We start from the raw sequence: 16,701 nt of genomic DNA on the forward strand, positions 1-16,701 counted from the left end.
GCGCCATGACAAAGCTCAGGCCTTGTACAAAGCAAATAATCAATTAAGATTCACTCCTAGCACTGCAGACACAATGTACAGGGGACCCCCCTGGGGCGGCATTCACACATTCAGGTTTTCACATGCAGTTTTTGTAAGCCAGCAGCCGGCGTGTGTAACAATGGGTGAGAATATATTAGTGAGAGAAGCTGCTTCTTTTTTCCACTGGTTTGCACAGCGAAAACTGCATCTTAAAAGCTGAACTCATGTCTCGCAACCGTCCCGGATCCAGCAGGATAGGCCCCGATTTTGGGCTCTGTTCTGCCCGGCGGGAAATATGATCAGGGACGTCAACTCTATCGGCGTTCTCTGGACGCCAGTAGAGTTGGTTGAATTTTTATGGTGATACAAAGAGCCATCAGCTCACACTCCTACCACGGGGTCTCTGCCGTGTCCGCACACAGCGACATCACAAACCGCTGCTGTACTGCAGAGGAGGAGGCAGGATGGCAGCGGGGAAATGAGGAAAGGTAAGTACAAGTTATTTTTCTTCAACAAAAGAAGGGCCATAAGACCGGGAGCAGAGAAGGGGGCACAAATAAATATATACAATAGAAAGCGGGCAGAATAGGGGGCACAATAAGAGGGAGAAGCAGAAGTGGGGATCATAATAAGAAGTAGAGTATAGAGGGAGCACAATAATAGGAGGAGCAGATGAGAGGGGTGTCCTCAATAAGAGATGGAGCACATAAGAGTATTAATAAGGACGGGGGAGCAGAGAAATGGGGACCAATGAAAGGAGCAGAGATAGGGATCGCAGTAGGAGTGGAGGGGGAACGGGGCATTGTACAGGGTGAGCATATTTGGTGTAGGAGCCATCATTCTAGGTATTATACTGTGTGGGTGGGGCAATGGGTGTGGTTTATCATGCAAAATCATTTGTGGCGCGCCCCTCTTTTTGTCCCACTCTCTTTCCAGGGAAACGCATGTGATTGTTAAGCCGATCCCATGCGTTTCTCTGGAAACACGTGTGGGCTCGGGCCGAGGATCTTCCCCTGTGCGCTAGCGTCGCGTTATGAACGGACGCCTAGCGGTACGTGTGACCGCGGCCTAACTCAGAATACAAACAAACAAGTTCGATCAAACCAAAAAGCATGACTGCACGGGGGCAGGCGATACAGAATGTGCAGACGCGGGGCTAGAACACCTGCACTGGCCCACTGGACTGCACAGCCTGGCACCACTCCCAAACGGGGTAGGGGGCTGAGATGTCGCAGGGAATTGTGCCTAAGGGTGAAGACACACATGGCGGTTTTTTGGCCCGTTTTTACTAAGTGCGTTTTCAGATCGTTAAAAACGCATGCGTTAAACGCATCCGTTTTTTAAAAACGCATCCGTTTTTTAAAAACACGTGCATTTTTGTCCGTTTTCCGAAATTGTGCAATGAAAAACTGACAAAAACGCATGCGTTTTAAAAAAAACGGATGCGTTTTTAACGATCTGAAAACGCACTTAGTAAAAACGGCCCAAAAACGCCATGTGTGTCTTCACCTTAAATCTCGTAAGCCACGATAAATGTGGCCCTTCAGGTATTTCAGTGGAAATATATATGTGACCGGACCAAGCCCCTTCCTGTTGGGTTTGCATTGAGCTTCAAAAGCACAATTCAGACCCAACATGTGAACGCGGCCTTAGAAAGCCTTGTCAGGGCAACTGAATATGAATAGCAAAAGCAAGATAAAATGGGTGGCTCAGTAATCCCTACCGGCAGAAAAATACTTACCTCTATCCATGAGGACATAACGGCTTGAGAAGTGGAGTTGGGCCTTCACAATAGACCAATACAATACAAGAACGCAACCAGTCCCTCAGTAATTCCTACTGGCACCAAATATCCCATATACCACACGAACATTTATAGAGTAACCGCATAATAACTTGTAGGAAGAGTCACCATGGAGTTCTGCGTTTAGAGGCGGCAGATCATCACCTGTGACGTTTAACTCAGCGGTAATATCCAAAAGAAAAACTGTCCCCCACTAATACTGTGCAGGGGAATGACTGATTTCTTAGTACATGGAGATCCTCCACTGCCATCATCCTCCAAAATGGCTGCTGCTCATTTGTAATCAGTAAAACAATCCCCCTCCCAATACACACAGGTGAATAGAGGAGGCGGGGCTCTGGATAGACAGCCCACTTTTACAGCAGTCCTGTTATTGGGGGCAGCCTGTGCTGAAAGTGAGCTCCCTCTGTTGGTCAATTGTGAGAAAATGTTAAAAACTTGCGACATATCATTAATATTTCCCTTAATATGAAAAAAAATATATATATATTTGAACTAAAAAAAAAATTTGTATTGTTATTTTTTAAATGTTGACCTACAAAAGATTTTCATTGGACAGAACCACGGTGAACTGCAATGCTGCAAAAAACAGAAGAAAAACTAACTTCAAATTCAGAAGTACAAATAAAGAACAATAAATTATTTTTGTAGCTTTGTTAGGATCCATTGCTGTTCTTTCTCTGATTTATGGCAATTTTTTGCCATTTGCAAAGGAGTAGGGTGTTATTGGGTTAGAGCGCGTTCACAAGTACAAGTGGGAGGGGCTTGACCCAAACGCATATGCGTTTCCACGGAATTTAGAATGAGCAACACATGTTTTGCATGTCAGAAAATGTGTCGCACCAAAAAGCATGTGTTTCAGTGGATACGCATTTGGGTCAAGCCCCTCCCACTTGCACTTCGGATGCTTTAAAAAAAAAAACTTGTGAATGCTCCCTTAATATCATTTTCTCCCAGTGGTTAAGGAGAGGAAATTTTCAGAATCTGTACCCTTACCAGTGGCTGCACCTCGATATTTCCATCGCAGCTTTTCATCTTCTGTTGTCGATCATTTGGAGGACACCAACATGAGACGTCACCTGAGGAGTAGCTGAGTTATAAGAAATCTATCATCAAAATCCATCCTGATAACCCGGGACACTTACTCATAGATCCAGGCCTCCTTTCTTCTAAAATCAAGTTTTTAAATTATGCTTATTAGCATAAAGTGTTCCAGAGCCCCTCTGTGCTGCAGAGTGCAAAAGCATTTCTAACCTTCCTCCTACCCCCTCTTAAATCTCACACTGAGAGGGGGAAGTGCTCCTGCACAGTGTAACAGCCCATGAAGCTTCAGCACGGAGGGGCTCTTTTGCCGCACCCTTCATGCTCATTACCATAATTTTAAACGTTGATTAGTTGATCTAGGAGTAATGCCCCTGGATTTTGATGTTAGATTTCCTCCTTTTGTAACACCCATTTTCAGTTGATGATTTTGGGGTCCACGGGGTGACATCACACGGGCCACACAGAGGGCTCTCTAGTCCCCACTGCTGTCCTATAACCTGCCATAGACTTGTACTATTACACCAGCTCCTTCATAGATGACAGGCAACGTGTTGGATATGTTAAGGCTTTTACTAGATTCGTAAAAATGTATAGACAAGAAAGCACTGAAGCGCTAGAAGTCAATTAAAAAAAGACCAAATCTGCGTCCTTCATTTACACCCAAATAAAAAATAATAAGTTATATTTTTATATTTATATATAAAACAAAATGCTTGGCGTGTAATCCCATAGAAGCTTCTCACAGTCCCTTCTCTCTATAGAAACATCAGTCCAGACAAGTGCAACTCCCATCATTGTCATGAGAGGAGGACAGGGAGCAGTGGTAGGTGGCCGCGGCGGTGCTTGTGTGCAGGTAGGTAAGGCAGAGTCTTCAGAGTTTGATGAATGCATTGTCCTGCGTCTGCATGGCGTCACCGAGAGGAAAAAGCGTAGAGATGGCGAGATCCACAATGCCCTGGCAGAGCTCTGCGTACAGTTTCCTGGAGAGAAGATGGATACGGAGGTTGGAAATACAACGTTTGGTAGTGGAGTATAAAAAGAGCACAATTCTAGATTAATTTTGATGTAAAAAGGAATCTAGACCGGTTTTGAAGCTCTCTGCTATTCCTGCTGTGACCAGCTCCTTAGCTCAGCTATTCTACAGATTCACAGTTCTTATGCTGCATTCACATGGGCGTGTGCTCGCCCCCGGCCAAAGCTCGCTGCTCACCCCTCCCTTCTGCATTGGAGATCGCACCGCACGGAGGTATGGAACATTGTGCTCACCGTACCGAGCCCGGACGCCATAGCCGTCTATGGGGGACAAGTTTGCCTGACTGTTGTGTGCACGGGGCCTTACACAAGTCTCGTTGCCTCAAACCGCATCAACTCTCACATTTGCGCAGTGAGCTCTATTTGTCGTGTGTAATGACAGTGGAGAAGGGGCGACCTGTCTTCAGTTCTCGATGCACATGACAGGCAGACCGCATATCGCAAGCGCCAGAATTGCTTGCTGAGGCTTGTAAAGCAATAAAATTATTAGGGGAAAAAAAAACACAAAGGAATCGGGGCGTAGCAACAGGGAAGCCATACAAGCTGTTATGGGGCCCACAGTGTCAGGGGCCCTGGGCATCCGACCTGCAAAAAAAATAAATAAATAATGGAGGATGTGCAATGTTATATACATATTATGCTGCACAGGGCACATCTTTTACCGTACACAGCTTAGCCGACAGCTCAGATAAGAAATGTGTAGGAGGTAGAGGGGACTGCAGAACAGCAGGACCAGGAAGCTGCCATCTACTTCCCCAATATGGTCAGCAGCCACTGAGCCCCAGGATAAGAAGACTGACTGACAGCGAACGTATAAATATATGGATGTGTAGGTTTGATGTGCATATACTGCAGGGGCGTACCTGCCATGAGGCAAGTTGAAAATCTCGCCTCAAGCGGCGCGGCGTTCTGCGCCCGCCCATGCTGCCCCCCGCCAGTCCGCCTATGCTGACGCCAAAATCTCCGCCCGTACATACCGCCGCCATGGCTGACACCCCAAGCATGCCGGCTGGCAAATCCTCTTTCCCGCCAGCCGGAACATCCCCCTGAGCACCTGTCTGCTCCCTCCTGGTCTGCTCCACTCTGCTCGGTCCCGCTCCGCACTGCTCCCTCCCTCCCTCCCTCCCTCCCGGTCCCGCTCCGCACTGCTCCCTCCCTCCCTCCCGGTCCCGCTCCGCACTGCTCCCTCCCTCCCTCCCGGTCCCGCTCCGCACTGCTCCCTCCCTCCCTCCCGGTCCCGCTCCGCACTGCTCCCTCCCGGTCCCGCTCCGCACTGCTCCCTCCCGGTCCCGCTCCGCACTGCTCCCTCCCTCCCTCCCGGTCCCGCTCCGCACTGCTCCCTCCCTCCCTCCCGGTCCCGCTCCGCACTGCTCCCTCCCTCCCTCCCGGTCCCGCTCCGCACTGCTCCCTCCCTGTCCCGCTCCCTCCCTGTCCCGCTCCGCACTGCTCCCTCCCTGTCCCGCTCCCTCCCTGTCCCGCTCCCTAACCCCCCCTACCCTCTCCTCCGCTCCCTAACCCCCCCTTCCCTCTCCTCCGCTCCCTAACCCCCCCCCTTCCCTCTCCTCCGCTCCCTAACCCCCCCCTTCCCTCTCCTCCGCTCCCTAACCACCCCCCCCCTTCCCTCTCCTCCGCTCCCTAACCACCCCCCCCCCCTTCCCTCTCCTCCGCTCCCTAACCCCCCCCTTCCCTCTCCTCCGCTCCCTAACCCCCCCCCCCCTTCCCTCTCCTCCGCTCCCTAACCCCCCCCCCCTTCCCTCTCCTCCGCTCCCTAACCCCCCCCCCCCTTCCCTCTCCTCCGCTCCCTAACCCCCCCCCCCTTCCCTCTCCTCCGCTCCCTAACCCCCCCCCTTCCCTCTCCTCCGCTCCCTAACCCCCCCCCCCTTCCCTCTCCTCCGCTCCCTAACCCCCCCCCCCTTCCCTCTCCTCCGCTCCCTAACCCCCCCCCCCTTCCCTCTCCTCCGCTCCCTAACCCCCCCCCCTTCCCTCTCCTCCGCTCCCTAACCCCCCCCCCCTTCCCTCTCCTCCGCTCCCTAACCCCCCCCCCCTTCCCTCTCCTCCGCTCCCTAACCACCCCCCCCCCCTTCCCTCTCCTCCGCTCCCTAACCACCCCCCCCCCCTTCCCTCTCCTCCGCTCCAGGTGGGAGTGGAGAATGCATACAGCGTAACCTGCATGCATTCCTGGAAAACCTTCCTGTAGAATAAAAGAAAATAAAGTACGTTTATCTATGTATATGTACGCAATGTATATGTATGTAATGAGTATATTTATGTGATGTGTATATATATTATATATATTCTGTATGTATTTTATACTACACAGCGGTACGCTATATGCATTTTATACTACATGGCGGTATTCTGTATGCATTTTATACTACATGGGGGTATGCTGTATGCATTACTACATGGCGGTACGCTGTATGCATTTTATACTACATGGCGGCATTCTGTATGCATTTTATACTACATGGCGGCATTCTGTATGCATTTTATACTACATGGGGGTATGCTGTATGCATTTTATACTACATGGCGGTACATTATATGCATTTTGCATTGCTTTATTTTCACACCAAACCAATATGATGGATCTGGTCCTGAAACTCCCTGATATATTACATATATGAGGGGGGGGGGGGGGGTGTCTCTCTATGGCTCACCTCAGGCAGCAGAAAGGCACACCCCTGATATACTGTATGTGTGTATGTATGTGATATGTTTTTGCTGTATGTGTATATATACTGTATGTATGTGTTTATTCTGTATATGGTACTGAATGTATGTATATGCCATATGTGTGTATATACTGTATGAGTGTATATAATGTAAGGTTTATATATGCTGCGTGTTTATATTGTACGTATATTGTATCTTTGTATATATAGTGTGTATAAATGTGTTTACATGAGTAAGAGTGTATAAATGTGTGAATATTTGTTTAGAACTGTATGTGTGTGTATACAAGTATATTAAATGTGAATAATTGTATAAATATGTGTATTAATAGGTATATATTTTTTTAAATGAGCCGATTCAGACATCTGCTATGGGGCCCAGCATCTCCTAGTTACCCCCCTGCAGAGGTAGCTTTAGTCTGTGTTAATAAGTAGCGTGACGCAATACAACCGCTGAGGCTGCGGTCACACGTTGCGTTTACAAACAGTTGAAGAGGAGATTTGCCCAATTATATCGTTGTTTCAACATTGCATTTACAGAACGCAAGTGTAAAAGTGTTAAGCGCACATGTTAACAAAGCGTTAACACGTGTTTTGTAAACGCAATGTTGACAATGTAATTAGGCAAATCAAATTTCAAAACGCAATGTAAACGCCGTGTGTGAACGCAGCCTTATTAGGTTTTCACATTATAACAAGATACTCACTGTGCACAGGCAGGGGCGCCATTGACTTCAAGTAACCAGACCTTCAAGTCTTCATCCACCATGAAATCAAAGCCAAATAACTGGAAACTTTGGTAGGGCAAATGCTTTGTGCTGATCGCAGGTTCTATACATCTCAGACTGACCCTAAATGCAATAAGAGTTGGACTGTGAGGCTTCCTATGAAGACACCTCAGGATAATAACAGTCTGGTTATAGCTTGGACAGTTGAGGAGGACCTGTCACCCAAATTTTTGGCACTAGGAGCCGCTTACTAAAGTAAGCGGCTCCTAGTGCTTAAACAAACGCTGCAGTGTAAGGGTGATGTCACACAGGCCGTTTTTAGTTAGTGCGTTTTCAGATTGTAAAAAACGCATGCGTTTTTTCTGTTTTTCTGAATTAGCGCTATTAAAAACAGACAAAAACGCATGCGTTTTTTACGATCTGAAAACGGCCTAAAAACGCCATGTGTGACATCACCCTTAGAGTGATAACGTTACCGGAAACGCTATCAAATGCTGGGGCGTGGCTAGGGGCGGTGACTGCCGGCCTATGGAGCGAGCGGGGCGGTCCGGGGAAGAGGGTCCGGGTCCGATGATTACATTGTACCCCGTCGCAGTGTTTAATAGCATTACCGGAGGTTTCCGGTAGCGCTATCCTTCTAACACTGCGGCGTTTGTTGAAGCACTAGGAGCTGCTTACTCTCTGATATCATTTGTAAATATATTTTTGTGTCCTCCATTACCTTCTTGGCTGCACATGTCCAGATAGTTCTGGACCGGCTTATCACATGACCAGTGTGATGGGATATACATGTCTGGGGCAAGGGGTTTTGCTATGTTGTGGAATTATCAAAAATAGAATTCCTTATTGGACCAAGTTGGGGACATCTATTGAACATGTGACCAATTTTGTACATAAATATGTTCCTAAAGGTGGACATGAAATGATGTCCAAATGTGATAACAACCCGCACTGCCAAAAATGTCGTAGAAAGTCATGACACCAGCTTAAAAGAATCTGTAATTAGAAAGCAACCTGCCACTAAGGCTGGTCAAAAACGCATGCGTATTTTGACGGACTACTTAAAAACAGGCCAAAAAGGGGTTCAAAACGCCACGTGTGCCACCACCCTGCGTGTGACACATGTGGTGGCGTTTTGAACTCGTTTTTAAGCAGTCCGTTAAAAAAAAAAGTATGCGTTTTTCAAAACGTAGCAGTTTTTGACCGTTTCCTCCAATTATCTTAAGATAATTGGAAAACGGACAAAAAACGCGTGCGTTTTTTAACGGACTGCTTAAAAATGGACTAAAAACGGCTTCAAAACACCACATGTGCCATCACCCTTAAGGCGCAGTCACCCATACCGCTAGGACGGGGGTAGGTTTGTGCGTATCTATGGAAACACAAGCGATCGGTAACTAGAACCCGGTGTCTTGCTGCAATGTCAGAGCTTCCGCTATCGGGGGCTACCTTATTATTTCCTTGATCTGCCATAAGATGCTGTTTTCTAGATTAACATTCAAGGAGGTCATAAGATACTGATTGAAGTCTTCGAAGAACATCTCGTTTCCATCCTCGTATCTCCCGTAGTTTTTCGAATGTTCCTTCTGAATGCAGTGATTGGTTAAGTGGCTCGTCATGTCCTCAAAGTCCGAGTCGTTGTAAGGTTCAGAGGACGTTCTCAAGACTCCCTCACGATACAGGAAAATGTTATACTGACTGTCCACAAGGACCCAGCTCCTGCAAGACAACAATCCGGATAGAAGACAATCCAAGAGACTGAAGCTCAGCAATGGGAGAAGAACGCGGGGCCGGCACTAGCACTGGGCATACCTGAGCAAGTGTCAGGGCCCAGAGCTGCTGGGGGGGGGGGGGGGCCCACATAAGGAATCCATGGGGATGAGGGGGGCTGTATCTAATGGATTCATAGGGTGTGAGTGGGGCTGTATATAAAATACCCATGAGGGGGCTGTAAGACTGTTTTCGTTTCCAAATTTTCTATACCGCCAAGTGAGTTAACTGTAATGGGGCCCACTGAGGCTCTGTCACCCAGGGGTCAAATGAAACCTGGAGCTGATCCTGGATTAACATATCATGTGTAGGACCTTTTAGTCGTTCAAATACACCCGGCTGCTCACCTGTCTTGCGTTTTGCTGGACGACACAACTTGTGACTGGCTGTGTATGGTTGTATGGTAAGTAGTTACCTTATGGGATCTACTATCACCAGCCCTGAGGATTGTAGATACCGGTTTCAGAAAAAAAATATTCCCTTTGTTTGGCGTCACCCACTGAGGATCTGGATAACTATAATTATTTTCCAATTCGTTTGATAAACGACGCGTTTCAGATCAGTGCAGTTCACAGGTGAGGTCACCTGAAAAATTGTAGAAAAAGAAAAAACCAGTCCAAATCAAGTGACCCTCAACCTGTGAGTGAGGTCAGACCTGTAAACCCCTCTGAATAAACCTGTAACATGCTGCCAATATCATCCCGACTCAGACCTGAAACGCGTCGTTTCATTTCTAAGGAACATTAGGAAATAATTAGAGTTGTCCGCATCCTCGATCGACACCAAGGGAATTTTTTTGTTTTCTGAACCCATTATCTCAAACTGGCAAGCACCAGGTTACTAGGAGATAGTTTTATACCAAAATACTTTGCTGCCGACACATAAACCACACTTACGCCAATCATTTTTTGGGAATGGGGAAAAAACTGAGTGACGCTATTCCCACTAGGGTAGGAGCCCATGAGGGATTGTTTAACATCAGATGGTTTTGCAGTTTTTCTGTTGTTGGTCCTTCACTCTGGAGTACCAATTATAATGAGCTTTTCTAAATCCTTCCCCTTTGCTACAAGTAACAGCTTTTGGGTGGATCCTGCACAGCAGCGCTTACGCAGAGCAGTTCAGAAGGGCTGTAGAGCAGTTCTGAGTACAGGGTAAATTTCACCTCCTTGGGTAATATGGCTCATTTTTAAAAGTTGTAACGATATACACAAAAATGTATGATTCCACCGAGTCCTGGAGATCCCCGGCCCAACAACAAAAGAACGATCAGTGAATCTATTTTACCTGATATCAAATTTGCGGTGTCCTGGTTCTAGAAGCAGAGGGTTTTCTAGGTATTTCTGGATCACGTGAACTTGGCCTTGATTGTCAATAAAGTCTAGGAGTTGTGTAGCATCAGACGATATAAGAATTCCTTCCCCTAAAAAAAAAAAAAAAGTTACACGTTAAAAATACATTTATTAAAAAAAATATAAAATTTTTTAAATCTACTGTATAGGTTGGGATGTTACAGATGAGACTGATCAGTACGTCATTTTGAAGAAGTGCAGTTGATCTTGATGCACCTGCGAGCATGACTAACGCTATGTTTTTTTAAGACGCGTTCTGCATATAGTGAAAAGCTTATGGTGTATAATGTGAACGTGTCTATAGACATGAACTTTGCATCTGTTCAATGTATGTTGCATCCAGCACAAAACATTGGCTGAGAAAAAAAAAAAAAAGCACCAAATATCACCGTGCTGGAGGGAGCAGTATATGCTCGGCGGAGGCCATGGACGGATGCCACTGTGTAGCACCCATGCCAGGCTTCAACTGAGCGTACGCCGTAGGCTCTTCTCTGGTGATGTAACTATCCACATATGGAGACACCTGGAACATGGCAGAAGCAAGAGATTGTGTTTTGCTCCTCTCGATTTCAGGGTGGTTGTGCAGAATTGGAGGAAGTATTCGGCTGTAGTCCTAGTCCTCTGTTGTAAGGATATGTCAGGAATCCTTCTATCCGATCTGTAATATCCCTACAATAGCAAGAAGCCGCCTAAAATGTATGTGATTTTAGTCCAATGGAACACAACTGTTACTTTGTCCATAGGTTTGTTCTTAAGTTGAATTTGTATGTAAGTCGAAACTGTATATTTTATTATGGTAGATCCAGACAAAAAAATTTTTTGCCCCAGTGACAATCGGCGTTTCAATTTTTTTAGCTGTAATAGGACCAAGGATTATCAATAATCCTTCACTACAGACACCTTACAGCTGATCATTGCAATCTGGGACTATAGTAACATCCAGAGAGGTCACCAGAGGTCAGAGGAGGCAGAGGGGTTCGTCTGTAAATTGGGTGTCCTTAAGTAGGGGACCGTCTGTGTCTAGTAGATGCAGGTGAAGGTTCGGAAAAACACGACATTCTCTCCATTCCGCCGACACCTTAAATCCAACGGTGGAAGAAATCCCGAGCACATGGCGGCTCTAAATAATAGACGGGAAGTCGGAGGCTCCATCTATAATGGACATAATGGACCTATAATCCTGGACATGTAACAAGTAGCAAGTCAGAATTTCTGGTGCACGACATTGAAATGGCAATTTTTTTGGGGTGGGGGGAATAATTTCTCCTAAGAGGCATCAATGAATATTTTGTGAAGTGGATTGGGAAGCTGGAAATTTTTTTTTTTTTTTTTTTATGGATGGCAAAATGGTAAAATAAAAGTGCTGTTACCACATTTCTTGTTTGGTGCAAAATTTGATTTGACCACTAAATCTAAGGAGTTAAATGCTGCGACAGTCAGTCCTCCTGTCCGAGAGGGTTTTTTTTTAGATCTTCTTTTGTGTCTGCATTGCTATACAAGGGCGTGTGACTGTGTTGAGGGGGCCCAAGTCCTTCCCAGGTGCAGGGAACTCCCTGTGCACATAGGCCGGATTATCATTCTATGGGGAGGGGGGGCCCACAAAATTTGCCAGTTAGGGGCCCCAAAATTCCTAGTGATGGCCCTGTGCTTTACGTCAAAAGTAGAACATGTCCTGCTTTGATATAGACTTTGATTGGAGTCTATGGGTGCGTGAAGATGGATAGCACGAGGATGCGTCCTAGAGTGGTCAGTTTTCCTTCGAGGTGGGGGTCACATGTGGCCTTTGAAATAAGTTTACAAACACAATGAAAACGCCCAGGGGTGCACTCTAGCCCGATCGCGTTTCTATTGAAATAAATGCAATCGCCAACCAACATTGTGTACATGCAAAACACCGGGCGATGGTCAACGATTGCATGCGTCTCCAATGGAAACAGATATGTGATCAGGTCCGACCCCCGTCCTCAGGTGGTTGCATTGTGTTTGTCAATGTGATACCAACGTCATTTGTGACCGCACCCTGCCCGAGTTGCACTATGAATTGTGTTGGAAGTCGATTTTGGTCTGTCAAAAATGCACAAGTTTGATTAACGTATGTTCAGAGGGTAGCCCCTATCCACAGTGTCGAGACCCCCACAGATCGCGACAACGACCCCTCGTCATTTCATAAGGGTAACGGAGCAGACGGCCGCAATTGACCGTTCTGCTCCATTAATCTCTATGGAGCTGATGGAGATCGGTGAGCGCCGTGCACAGCAATTTCCGTCAGTTCCATAATCTGCTCCATTAGTCTGAGGAGCAGTGAAGGGACGGTCGGACCCCTCGTTTTTGCAATCTGTGGGGCACTCAGCACTGAGACCCCCACTGATCAGCAAGTTAGGCCCCATCCCCGATCAGCAAGTTAGGGCTTAACTTGTCTTCGTGGGAAAACGCCCTTTAATGGATAGTTATTATCAGGGTTCTGATAAATATTTGCAAGCCCAAACCTGGAAGGGATCTTATAGAGGTGTAAAAATATAATGTAGTAATTTGAACATTCTTTGTATTCGGGATCTTTTGATTTTGACCTCCACATTCTGATGCAAAATACTGACCAAGATACTTCCGCATGAAAATCAGGACACCTCGGGTAGGGTCATAGTTCTGCCCCAAACTTACCTTTGGCACCGGATGAAGACTTTGCTATCCACACATTTCCTTTCCCACTTTCCTTCCTCCCATTAAAGGATTCCAGGAACTCTTCCCGCTCGTCTGTCCGGCTGCTGTTGATCAGATCCTGGAGTCCGTTCTTTCCTTTTGCCACCGGAGACTTCTGATTGGTCGGGTAAATGACATAGGATTCTGGGAACCAGGTGCAGGAGCCCGAAAGCTCAGGACTCGTTTTGATTAATCTGTAAAATACATGATGAAGATTATAAATACAATGTATCCTTCTCGGCATAATAGCTGTATACTATAGCACCCGTATATATATATAGTAGCATCACAATAAGATCTGTGCAATGCGGACGCAATAACATTCTAGAACATTAGATAATGGAAATCAAACTTTTTGATCCTCCCTTTTTCCGTCTGACAGGCTAAAGATTTCCTATAGCTATATCGGGGTTCACAAACTATAGGGATCATAGGGCTGCATTCTCATTCCCCTTCAAGTAACCTACACCCTAGAAGCACCAACTAGCGCAGAGCTGCATAAACAGGTCACCCCAAAGCAGCTCTAAATATGACCCCAGAAATCATAACCAATACAAACCAGAGACCAGGCTGTAATAGAGCCCCCAGACCAAATTATAAATACACTGCCCAGACCAGAGCATCATTAAACTTGGTACAACCCCTTTAAAAGAAATCATCCACATGAATTTAGAGGTTTTATCCCAAACCCCTTTAACATGATCTGTTTTTCATTTGCTTTTATTGGCTTATTCTTCAATTTAAAAAAAATACTTTTAAATGTATGCAAATGAGCCTCAGGAGCTCCTGTGTACATCAAAGAAGCACCTTCTGGCTCTGTTGGCTGCTAATTATTTCCGCCTTCCGTCACTGCTTATACCTCTCCCCCGTCGATTGCCAGAGAGGCGGTGACAGTTGATGGAGCCAGAAGGGGCTTCTGTGATGTACACAGGAGCCCCTGAGGCTCATTTGCATAATTTTTTAAGTCCCTTGAAAAAGATGCCATTAACAGATAAATGATAGATCCTGTTTGAGGGGGCAGACACCAGTCTGTGAGTATATTTGGGCTAAAACCACTAAAGCCATGTGATTGATTCCCTTTAAACACCTTTTAGGACACATAGGAGGACGGCCATTAATACACGGCAATGGAGCAATAGTGCGGTGTATTAAGTCACCGATCCCAGGTGTGTTGGGCTGAGACCGGTTCTGTATCGTCATTGTGAGAATGGAAGTGACCAGCACCGACGTCCCGGACCAAGGTAAATATAGGCTCTTATCATTGTGTTACTCTATACATCCCAAAAGATACAAAACAAAGGCCACTTACTTGACCAGAGAAGCTTTTCGGCAGAGTTTATCTGCTCCACGATAGTAATTTACCAGCTGCACCAGACCGGGCTCATGACCTGTACAACACACAAGAGGTGGAGGGATCACTGACACCTCGTAGGGAGCGAGTCCCTACGTCTGAAAGGAACTGATAGAGGGGAAAGACGATACATGGACGGGACTGGGCAAGAAGGAGAGACCAACCCATAATAAGAGGAGAAAGCAGAATATAATGGAATGGAAGCCGCTGGATTGTAACATTGTATAATGGGAATGGATTCTCCGGGGATTACTGAGAATTTTGTACATTCACTGTCTGAGATGACTGCGCTTTATTCCTTCCAGCTCAGAGGCCAGAAACAGAGGACCAGCTCTATAATCATATTATACATCATTAATAATCAGCTCTGCAGCTTCTACATTGTATCTCTCCTCGGAAATTCCGCCTGGAAATAAATGAATAACCGAGAATTGAGGAGTTCTTGTTCCATAGAGGTTGGATCTCTGTGGATGTTACTACTGTCACTTGTGTCACTTACTGGACTGCATTACCCTGTGCGGTTATTCATATAAAGGACAAAGCCGACGCCCAGTTGTCAATTTATTCTTACATTTCCAGAACAAAACTGACCATCTAACTAATAGAGCACAATATCCCTACACCACTATTCTCCTGCCTATGCCACTCTGATGTCATATCCAACTTAATGGGGTTGTCCCAAAATTATTCAAATCTACATCATCTAAATAATCTACACTTTTTTGACATTTCATCACCCAATAACAAGCGATGAAAAGGTTGTACAGTTCCCAAAAAGGTATCAATGAAAACATCAGCTCGTCCCACAAAAAGCAACACCGTACTCCGCCCTGAGCGTCCCAGTATGAAAGATAGACGGGTGTCAGAATACGGCAACGCAAAGATATTTTTTTGCCAAAGTTTTTTTTTTTTTTTTTTAACAGTCAATAAACCCGACTATATCTAAAAACTTGGGATCTACACGATTGTTCTGACCCAAATAATAAAGTGACTTGAACCGCACAGGGAAAGCTGTTGAAACACTGCATGCTAAAAACAAAAATGGCGCAAGCGCTGTGTTTTTTTTTTGGCAGTTTCACAGACTATACACCCCCCTCAGCACGGCCAGCGAGCAAAACTACGCCAGGTCAGACTTGGCGTAGTTTTGCGTAAAAAACCAGCGAACAACAGTTTTGCAAATGAACGCAGGAACGGGAAGGGAACGCCAAGTGCCCTCCACCGGCCGCCGCACCCTGCTATGCCCCCTCCACGCTCCCATATAGCGTGGAGGTGGCGTATTCACGTGTTTATTCCTCTACTTCTACGACAGAAAACTGGCGTAGAAACAGTGGCCTAGAAGTCCAATTCATCCGGCAGATAACAAGAACTTTATGGATTTGTAAAAAATAGAAAAGTTATGGCATTCAGGATACGGGAAGTGAAAAACGGAAACGCAAAAGATAAGTAGAGATGCTGCAGCGCAGAATATATGACTTCTTTCGTCCCTATTCACACAACGCTGCAGCAATTGCTCATCTCTATTGTATAGAAAGTCCAGAGCACAAGGCACATCACAATACTGCAGCGCTGTGTGAATAGGCACGAGAGAAGTGACAAGATTCTGCGCTGCAGCAGCTCTGGCTCAGGTCCGCACGCTGGTGCAGGAGGCAACACCCAATCGCAGATCCTCGGGATCCAACTTTCCTCATTGCTGCGGCAGATGTTACATTGTATCTGCGCTCTTTACTATGAACTTTTATTCCCCATTCCGTGGATATCCAAATAATCCGTTACTGGGATTCAGGATTATAGTTACAGTGTTACAATGTGTTACAAAAGGGAGAATCGCTACATGTAACCCCAGGCTTGAAGGGTTAAACCGGGGGGGGGGGGGGTGATGTCAGGATGATCCCCACCACTCACCCAACCTCCCGAATGGCAGCCGGTTCCTCTCCCCCAGCATGAGGTTGAATCTGGGATTGTCCTTCTTCAGCCGCTTCCATTGTCCGGTGGCGCTCAGGATCTTGGAGACCTCGGCGTACACGGTGCTGTTCTCATCCCTCACCACAAAGGTATACATCTCCGGCAGGGCGGATGGCAGGGGTTATACTCCGCTCTATTGTTGTGCTGCCCATGCAGCCGGCGCCAGCGCAGGGAGGATATCGGATCCTGGACTAATCCATCTCATCAGAGACAGAACCACCGGATAGGAAGGAGCAGCTGCTGCCCCACGGATTCTATATCCAGCTGA

At 46.4% G+C, this 16,701-nt stretch overlaps 1 protein-coding gene across 1 annotated transcript; it reads right to left on the reverse strand.

Moving 5' to 3' along the window:
• Positions 1–3,420: 3,420 nt before the first annotated feature.
• On the reverse strand, positions 3,421–16,701 carry TTL (tubulin tyrosine ligase). Its single transcript, XM_072140074.1, has 7 exons — positions 16,374–16,701; positions 14,430–14,508; positions 13,082–13,314; positions 10,359–10,494; positions 8,754–9,023; positions 7,284–7,427; positions 3,421–3,849 (listed from the first exon to the last, which is right to left on the reverse strand). Exons 1-7 carry the CDS (start codon positions 16,528–16,530, stop codon positions 3,741–3,743), a joined length of 1,128 nt encoding a protein of 375 aa, XP_071996175.1. The 5' UTR covers positions 16,531–16,701; the 3' UTR covers positions 3,421–3,740.

This window comes from Engystomops pustulosus, chromosome 3 (genome assembly GCF_040894005.1).
Source record: "Engystomops pustulosus chromosome 3, aEngPut4.maternal, whole genome shotgun sequence".
NCBI lineage: Eukaryota > Metazoa > Chordata > Amphibia > Anura > Leptodactylidae > Engystomops > Engystomops pustulosus.

Excerpts from the sequence above, each read along its gene's own strand:
- TTL (XM_072140074.1), bottom strand. The coding sequence starts at position 16,530 with ATGTATACCTTTGTGGTGAGGGATGAGAACAGCACCGTGTACGCCGAG. Across the intron at positions 13,315-14,429 it reads CGAAAAGCTTCTCTGGTCAA|ATTAATCAAAACGAGTCCTG; the intron begins GTAAGTGGCCTT and ends TGTATTTTACAG. Across the intron at positions 3,850-7,283 it reads GGCGCCCCTGCCTGTGCACA|GAAACTGTACGCAGAGCTCT; the intron begins GTGAGTATCTTG and ends TCTTCTCTCCAG.